This window comes from Myotis davidii, unplaced genomic scaffold (assembly GCF_000327345.1).
Source record: "Myotis davidii unplaced genomic scaffold, ASM32734v1 scaffold566, whole genome shotgun sequence".
In the NCBI taxonomy this organism is placed as follows: domain Eukaryota; kingdom Metazoa; phylum Chordata; class Mammalia; order Chiroptera; family Vespertilionidae; genus Myotis; species Myotis davidii.
The window spans coordinates 1,093,667-1,102,401 of NW_006296617.1; the positions used below are offsets into that span (position 1 = coordinate 1,093,667).

Genomic DNA, 8,735 nt, shown 5'->3' on the forward strand with positions numbered 1-8,735 from the left:
GTCTGTCGCCATCCCTATGCCTGCTCTGCAGGACTAACCGCCTGCTTCTGTAGAACTCGCTGCCCGATTTCCCTGGGACTCGCTTCCTGCTTTCTATGGGGACTTGCCTACATTCACTGGGATCCACTGCCTGCTTTCTTTCTTTTTAAAAAAAAAATTTTTTTTTTTATTGATTTCAGAGGGGAAGGGAGAGGGAGAGAGAGATGGAAGCATCAGTGATGAGAGAATCATGGACCGGCTGCCTCCTGCACGCTCCCCCACTGGGGAGCAAGCCCACAACCCGGGCCTGTGCCCTGACCTGGCATGGAACCGTGAGCTCCTGGTTCAAAGGTTAATGCTCAACCACGGAGGCACGCCGGCCGGGCCTCTGCCTGCTTTCTGTGGGACCCGTTGTCTCTTCCTGTGGGACCCGGTGCCCGCTTCCTGTGAGACGCAGCCTGCTTTGAGGGACTCGCTGCCTGATTTTCGTGGGATCCGCTCTGCACCCTACGGAGCCTGCTGCCTGCTTTCCACGGGCCCAATCGGCTCGTTGCCACCAGGCCGGGTCAGGTCAGTGCCAGACTCCACCCGGTGCAACCCCTTTCCTGTCCGCTCCCCACGTGGTTTCTGTCAAGCAGGGGCCTGGCCTCTGCGGCCCCACCCACTCCTGAAGGTCTGGCTCACAACTCAGGCCTGTGGTCAGGAGGGCAGGCTTGGAAAGGCCAACCTTCCCCAAGGACAGCGCCACCACCTGGCTGGTGACCACAGCGACGTGGAAACCGAGGTTTCGGCCTCCCCACCCACCGGGCCTCCCTCCTCCTGCAGGAACTTGAGGCTCTGACACCCCGTGTTGAAGGGACTCTCGCTCGGGTTTATTTGGGAAGAGGGGATGGTGGCCACCGCGTTTTAATGGGACATAAGCGATGGTCTCTGAAACACCACCATCTTATTTGTATGGCACCCCCGCCTTCAGCCTCTGGTTTCTACTCGGCTCCCTCATCTTTGGGAAAGCTTCAAAACTCACTGGCCTGGTTCCTCTCATGCCCAGCAACAGAGTTCTATCTGGTTCTTGGCGGGGGCAGGGGAGAGAAGGGGAAACTAACGTCCTGCTTCTATGGAATCTATCCTCAGGCTTCTAGCATTTCCCACCTCCTGAGTTCCACCTGGTGGGGCACTCCCCCTGGTTGCTTTGGGGACTCCACTCACAGTGAATCTATGGGCCCCCCACCTGTCTCTATTATCCACCAGGATACTCCTCTGGGACCCCCCACATGCGTTCTGGGCGATCCTATTGGCTCATTTCTGCAGGACCCTTCTCTGAGGCCTCACTGCCTGGCCTCTCCCAGACCCCAGCCCGCTGGTGGTCCCCAGGGGGTTACCGGGGATGGAGGTGCCCAGGGCCACGAAGACCACAGCGTTGACGGAGTCCTTGAGGCCCACGGTGCAGCCAAAGTGGGAGGCAAGGTCGCCGATGAGGGCGGTGAGCAGGCCGATGACCAGGATGCAGACGCCGAAGCAGGCCCAGCCGTGGCAGTACTCCGTGGGGGGCACGCAGGCGAACAGCACCTTCCAGAACACCGTCAGGAAGTGCATGACGTAGTCAAAGCACGAAGGCAGCCGCTCCTCCCGGGACCCGTCCTCCTCCTCCTCCTCGTCCCCTGTGGGCACACGACCCAGCTGGGGCACACACCCATGCCCCCTTCCTCGCCTGCAGCCCCACTCCATTCAACGTCCGGACAGCCAGTCCCATAAAACGAATCACTTTCCCAGGATCCCTTGCAGCTAGGTGTGTCCATGTCAGCAGCTAAGAACAATACTTTCCCAGGATCCCTTGCAGCTAGGAGAACTTAGGCCCAGGTGAAAATATTTACTTTCCCAGAATCCCTCTAAGTTTCAGGAGGCCGAATGCCCAGTTGAAAATATCCAGCTTCCCAGAATCCCTTGCAGCTAGGAAAATGTTAGGCCCAGGTGAAAATATTTACTTTCCCAGAATCCCTCTAAGTTTCAGGAGGCCGAATGCCCATTTGAAAATATCCAGTTTCCCAGGATCCCTTGCTGCTAGGGGCGGCCACATCCCTTTACAGCTACTGAAAGCCATGTAGAAACATTCACAGGTAGACATATTCTGCAGGAAGAAGTGTTCAGTTCCTTCGACTCATTGCAGCTGACAGTAGCCACACGCTTGATTTCCCAAAGTCCCTTGCAGGTAGAGAGAGCCATGTATCCAGCTACCAGTCACTCTCCCAGAATCCCTTAAGGCTAGCAATGGCCATGTCCTCAGGTGAAAATATTCATGTTACCCAAATTCCTTGCAGCTAGTAGTCCTAAGCTAAATACTGGCTTTCCCAGACTCCCTTGCAGCAGTGGCCATGAGACCCGTCTGGCAATGAGGCCTAAACAGAGGGTTCCTGGAAATACCTAGTTTTCCTGATAGGGGCGGGGTGTTGTGGATGTGTCTTCTGAGCCTTGTGAAGGGCCCGTCATTCTTAGAGTCGTCTGTGTCAGCTATTGCGACCAAAACCGACCCGCTTTTGACCTGCAGTGACTTGTGTGATGAGAAGGCACAAATGACAATTTGTCTGCCTCGCCCTAAACTCACAAGCGCAAAGCAATGAATGAAGAGCAAGGAGCACACGAGTGTGCCAACCCAACATCTGGAAGGCTGCTGCTAAGAGACCCCGTGACCCCTGACCGGTCACTCAGAACACGTCGGGGATAAAAGGCAGGTGGCCACCAAATTATGAAGCCACTTCCCGTGGTGCAGCCCAGGGGCTCCGCAGAACGTCAGCTGCAGAGGCTGCCCGGGGGCAGTGGGGGCCATGAGAGCTGGACGGGCTCGGGGATTCGGGTCAATTATTCCTTCCCCACTTTCAGTCACTTGCCTTGTGAAGAAAATAAATGATTGAATTTGTAGATGCTTCAGTAAGTGGTTGTGTGGGGGTTTGGGGGTTCTGCATGTTCCATCTCAAAGAGGGAGGTTTCTGCTGTGACCCCAAGTTAAGTGGAATTGGAAACTCAAACGCCACAGGCCTGCTGCCCCTTCCTGCTCCCCTGCTCCCTCTCTTCCTGCCTGGAATACAGGCTCGACACCTGGAAGGGCAGCAGCCATTCTGCAACCACGAAGCAAAAGCTGAGAAATAAGGACGTGGCCTGGGGATGTAATGACATTATTAAGCTGCTGCTAACTTGCCTCCTGCAGATTTCTTTCCTCCCGTGAGAAAAATAAACTCGTGCGCTTACGCCACCTGTGGTCGCGTTTTCTGTGACTTGCCACGGAGCGCACCCCTCACTGACCACAGGGAGACACGGCGAAGGCCAGAGCATGGAGGACACACTCCTATTTGCCTCTGAAGGAGATGTCAGAGGATGTGGCCTTGGGGGGAGACACCATCTCGTTCCTATTAGGTCTCCCATCTGCTGTCTCTTGGCTGCTGCGTGTTGCTTTCCTATCCCCGAAGCCCGGCGTCTGGGGGTCCCACCTCTGACCAGTGTCTTTCCAACCACAGTTCTGTTTCGGTTCCCACTGGATAGGCCTCCTGGGAGGGAAACGGATGCTGTGCAGGGGACAGAGCCCCGAGCCCCACTGCAGCTCTTTCTGGATTCCCGGGGGGCTTCAGGCCAGGCCTACCTCTGTCTCTGGGTCTGTTTCCCCAGTGTGTACCCCAGACTGTGATCCGAGTGTCATAGTGTCTCTGGCCACAGGGGGGCAGTCGGAAACCGTCTGAGGCCTAAGGAGGGTGGACACCTTACAGGGGGGTGCAGCTGGGTGCTGTGGTGACTGTCTCCATGGCAACAGAGGAGCCCAGGCTCTATCTGGGGCGGGCAGGCCTTTTAACCTGTTTCCACCCTCCAATCTCCGCAGGAAAGCCTGGGCAGACTCCTCCTGCCCCCTCCGTCTCTGTCCGCCTTTCTCTCTGGGTCTATCTGCCCCTCCCTGGCCCCCTGCAGTTTACCGACTTCACTCTCTAGGTCCCATTTCCTCCGCCTCTGTCTTTCTCCCGTGAGTCTCTTTGTGTGCCTGTCTGTCTTGTTGGTCTCCGATCTCCATCTTTTCTGTTGTCTTCCTGTACCTGTTTCTTTCCTTTTCTCTTTGTCTGTCCCTCTCAGTGTTTTTCCTGTTCTTTTCTTTCTCTATCTCTCTGTCTTTCTCTCCTTGTCTCTCTTTCATCTGCCCGCCCCTCCCTCTTCTGTCTCTCTCTCCTCCCTCCCCACTTACCTGCGCTCACCGTAATTGCCTCTAAAAACTGCTCCCTCCATGAATGGGTGCCAATCACCAAAGCCAAGTTCGTTTTCTTGATGAGTTTATCCACTGTGTTCTGGGGATGAAGGGGTGGGAAAGAGATTGTTGTCCGCGATCACCCAAGACTGCCCCATGAAGGGGTCTGGGGTTGGGGGCCCACACCCCATGCTCAGGGGCCCCCAACCTTCCATACCCCAGGGCTACTAGCAAAAGGGAAAAGGGGGGCGTGTGCTGTCCGTGGTGCTAATGAGGGACCTGGAGGGTGGCTCTGGACCCTTGGTTGCCCCTCTCTGTGACCCTCATAGTTGATCTCCTCTTAGACTCTCTCCACGGAAACAACTCAAGCAAAACCCCAAGATAGGGAGGCCCCAGAAAATCACCTTAAAGTCATACGACTCTTCAATGATGACCTCCAGCCGGCAGTTTTCCCCAAGAACCGGCTTGCCCATCTCTGCTATCCTCCGAGCCTCCTCCTCCTCCGCTGTCAGCTTCCTGTCCCCGTCCCCTGCAGCATGAGGGATGGGGGTTAGACTCCAGGGAGGCCTCGCTAATTGGGCCTGTAATGCCTTCACTGTCTGTGACCTCTGGAAAGCCACCTGGTGACACCCCTCCAGCCTGACCATCATCTTCCCCAGCTCCCACCCCAGCTCCCATGGCTGATCCACAAGGTTCAGTTGATGGGCTCTGAGGTTCCTATGAGGTTCCACTGTGTGGCCTTGGGCAATGCTTTAGCCTCTCTGTGCCTCAGTGTTCATATCTATATAATGGACACAATAATAATACCTCCCTTATAAGGTAATTGCAAGAATTAAAAGAATTAATTCATGTTAAGTGTTTAAAACAGTGCTTGGCACATGATAGTCAGAAAAGCTACTTTCTTTATTATTATCACTGACATCATCACAACTCTTGAGGGAAGAGGACTGGTCTCTATATCGAAGCTCTGAAAACATCCTAGAGTATGACTGAGGGAGTGCAAAAAGAGGGGTGACCCAATTCAGTACAAATCTTGGACCTAGACCCCTATAGCTGGCCCTGAATTCGTTTATCACCCTAAAGTATGTTGAGCCTTTGCTCCAAGCCCAGCACCAACCCTAACTCTCTGAAGAAAGCCACCCACCAGGCAGCTACACTCTCAGGAAACATTGCCTGAGCAAGAAATGACTTTTGTGCTCATCTCCTGGGATTTGGGCCTATTTGTTACAGCAGCGTGTATTACTTACCCTGACTATTACAATCTTTTGTCCAGTCTTAACCATAACCCCAAACACCAATTCTATTCTCTCACTATCTCCAAGTCACTGACCCTATAGCCTCAACTCTCACCCCAGTCTCGGACCCTGACCCTAATTTTACTCACAAATCTAAACACCAGCTTCCATCTGAACTCTAACTTTGACCAAATCCTAATCTTCATCTCAAATCCTAAGTCCACCCCAGTCCTAATTAACCCCAAGCCTGACTCCCTCTGACCTCACCGCAGACCCAGTTTGGATTCTATGACTTACACCCCACCCCCGACTTTAACTACAAACAAAACAATCTCGGCCTCTGAACCCCAGGCTATAACCCCAAATTCAACTGGCCCTACCAACTCTAAGCCAGCTCCATCCCTCGCCCAAGTCTCCTTGAATCTCACCTTCACCCTGCCTCAAACCTGACCTGGAAGAGCAGCTTGAGGCCCTGACCCTCCCTGACGCCCCCTCCAGAGCCCCCCTTTCTAGTAAAGCCAGGAGGGAAACTCCACTCACCTTGATTGAGCAGCAGAGCTGGGGAGAGACAGACAGAGAGAAAGTGAGATCGCTTCCCTGGGAAGCTCAGATCCATGAGTTTGAAGGAGCACCCACAGTGGACCCCCCAAGGCCCCCGCACCCTGGACCCTTCATCTCTCCCACAGCCCACCCCTCAGCCCTCACCTGAGATCCCTCGCTTAAGCCACTGCGGCTGGCCCAGCTCGATGAAGAAATTATCCTTTTTCTCATATTCCTCGTCATCCACTATCTTCACCTGAAGAGTTTTCCTGGGCGGGCGAAGCAGGACACGGGGCATGAGGCCCCTCCCCTGAGCCACCGATAACTTCCCTCCAGCCACCCCGTTCCTTGAGCCCCGCTCCGTCCCGGGTCCCGTCACCTCCTTAAGTCCTACAGCCATCCTCAGAGGAAGGCTCTCTCTTTCTCTTACTATCCCCATGTGACAGGCACAAGCCAGAAGCCGCCGAGGAAGCTGAGGCTTATTAAAGAGCATCCCGAGGGATCCCGATACGACCCACGTTACATCTGGTCCTTCCTCTGCTCGGGGCATTCAGGCGGTTCCCCTCTCAGCCGGGATCCAGGCCAGGGTCCGCGTGGCCCGCAAGGCCCTGTGCCATGTGGCCCTGGTTCCCTTTCTGGCCTCGCGCCCCCTACCCTTGCTCACTCACCCCGGCTACACTGGCCTCCTCACTGTCCCTGGAACAACCAGCCTCAAGGCCTTTACATGGCTGTTCCTCCCACCGAGAACACTGTTCCTCCAGCTCACGCCCTCACTCCTCTAGTTCTCAAACTCCACCTGTTTCTTTTTCTTTTTTAATTTTTTTTATTGATTTCAGAGGGGAAGGGGAGCGAGCGAGAGAGAAACATCAATGATGAGAGAGAGTCATTGACTGGCAGCCTCCTGCACGCCCCACACTGGGGATGGAGCCCGCAGCCAGGCATGTGCCCTGACCGGGAATCGAACCGTGACCTCCTTGTGTTCATAGGTCAACGCTCAACCACGGAGCCATGCGGGCCAGGGTCCACCTTCTTTTTCAATGAGGCCCATTCTCACCACCTCCTTTAATACTGAAATCTGCCCCTGCCCGCCCCCCAGCATCCCTAACCCTTTCTGTGTTCTGTTGTCTTTGTTCTAACACCATCTAGGCTAGTGTGTGCACTTATTTGGTTTATTCTTTGCCACCTGCCTCCTGGCATTAAAAGGCAACTTCCCCCAGGGCCGTGACCCGTGTGCATTTACATTCCCTGCTGGCTCCCCAGCGCCTAGGGCAGGGCCGCCCCTGCCCGCCCCCCAGCATCCCTAACCCCTTCTGTGTTCTGTCGTCTTTGTTCTAACACACCATCTAGGCTAGTGTGTGCACTTATTTGGTTTATTCTTTGCCACCTGCCTCCTGGCATTAAAAGGCAACTTCCCCCAGGGCCGTGACCCGTGTGCATTTACATTCCCTGCTGGCTCCCCAGCGCCTAGGGCAGGGCACCTTCCACAGGCCTCTGCTAACTCGAACCCTTCGGCCCAAGAGACCGCCAGCTGCCTGCCCTCTGTCCTGTACACATCTGGAGGCTAACCGAGCGCTCAGTGACTCCCTCGGCTCCCCGCTGCTATGGTAACGGGGTGTGGCAGGGGAGGAACGGACGGACAGACGTTATCCCTCCCCTCCAGGCACACAACCCACCCCTCTGCCACAGAGACCCACAACCCCAGAAAGCCCACATGCTGCACTGGCAGCGCTTTCGGCGGCAGGAACCACAAGGCCCGGCCCCAGAACCCAGGCACACAAACACCGGCCCACACAGCCACCCAGAGAGGAAGCACAGCCAATCACACCGCCCCCATCCGCACATCACCGCACCCGCAGCCATTCCCTGTGCAAGCGGCCAAGTCGCGGGGACCAGATGCCCGTGAACACGACGCCCCCACCACAGCCGGGCGACAGGGCCAACCTACAGACCCTGGTGTTACCAGGCAGCCTCTCCTCCCGCAGACCTCGCTGGTTTTGCCTTTTGGTTCTGTTTATTTTTATTCCCTTCAATGCCTCTCTCTCCTCTCTCTCTCTCTCTCTGCATCTCGGCATCTCTTTCAATCTCCCTGTCTCTCTGCTCATCTCTCAGCCTCCCTCTGTCTCCACCTCTCTGTCTCTCCGTCTCTCCGTCCCTGTCTCTGGCTGTGACCTTCTCTGCCTCAGTCTCTCCCCAGCCGTCTGCCTTTCTTTATCTGTTCTCTGTCTGTCTGGCTCTCCGTGTTCACAGAGTGGAACAGCCACCTCAACACAACTCAAGCAAAGGGGTCTCCACAGGCCCATCTCAACACAACAGACCCATCTCAACACACAAGTGCACAAGTCACAGTGACACCTATGCAAAGACAGACACACACAAAGCGGTCATGTGGGGACGTCCGCCCACCGCCACCCTCTCCTGCTCTCAGCCTATTTTCACTTTTCTGTGGGTGCAAAGAATCGCCGGCCCCCACTCAGGCGGGGGCTGGAGCTGTCCGTGGTGCTGAAGCGCCTTGGCGAGGAGCAGGATCGGCTGAGACACACTCCTCACACACCCTGACCCACGTGGAGAGCGGGTGACAGGGTGACCCGCCGACAGGGACACACACACACACACACACACACACACACACACACACACACACGCCCACTCTCTCACAGACATGCCACGATCCACCGACACGCAGTGACTGACACGCAGTGACTCGTACACCAACTGGTGCCCTGACAGGCATGGCCTCAGGGAAATGCCAATGATATTTCAGATGA

At 55.6% G+C, this 8,735-nt stretch overlaps 1 protein-coding gene across 1 annotated transcript in view; it reads right to left on the reverse strand.

The window, feature by feature from the left end:
- Window positions 1-276: 276 nt before the first annotated feature.
- SLC8A2 (solute carrier family 8 (sodium/calcium exchanger), member 2) overlaps window positions 277-8,735 on the reverse strand; it is a 36,915-nt gene continuing 28,456 nt past the window's right edge. The window contains exons 4-8 of the mRNA XM_015569315.1: window positions 6,136-6,520; window positions 5,971-5,988; window positions 4,600-4,724; window positions 4,196-4,295; window positions 277-1,637 (exon numbers count right to left, since the gene is read on the reverse strand). Of these exons, the coding sequence (XP_015424801.1) occupies window positions 1,276-1,637; window positions 4,196-4,295; window positions 4,600-4,724; window positions 5,971-5,988; window positions 6,136-6,520 (990 nt within the window). The 3' untranslated portion in view covers window positions 277-1,275. The remainder of the gene's footprint in view (window positions 1,638-4,195; window positions 4,296-4,599; window positions 4,725-5,970; window positions 5,989-6,135; window positions 6,521-8,735) is intronic.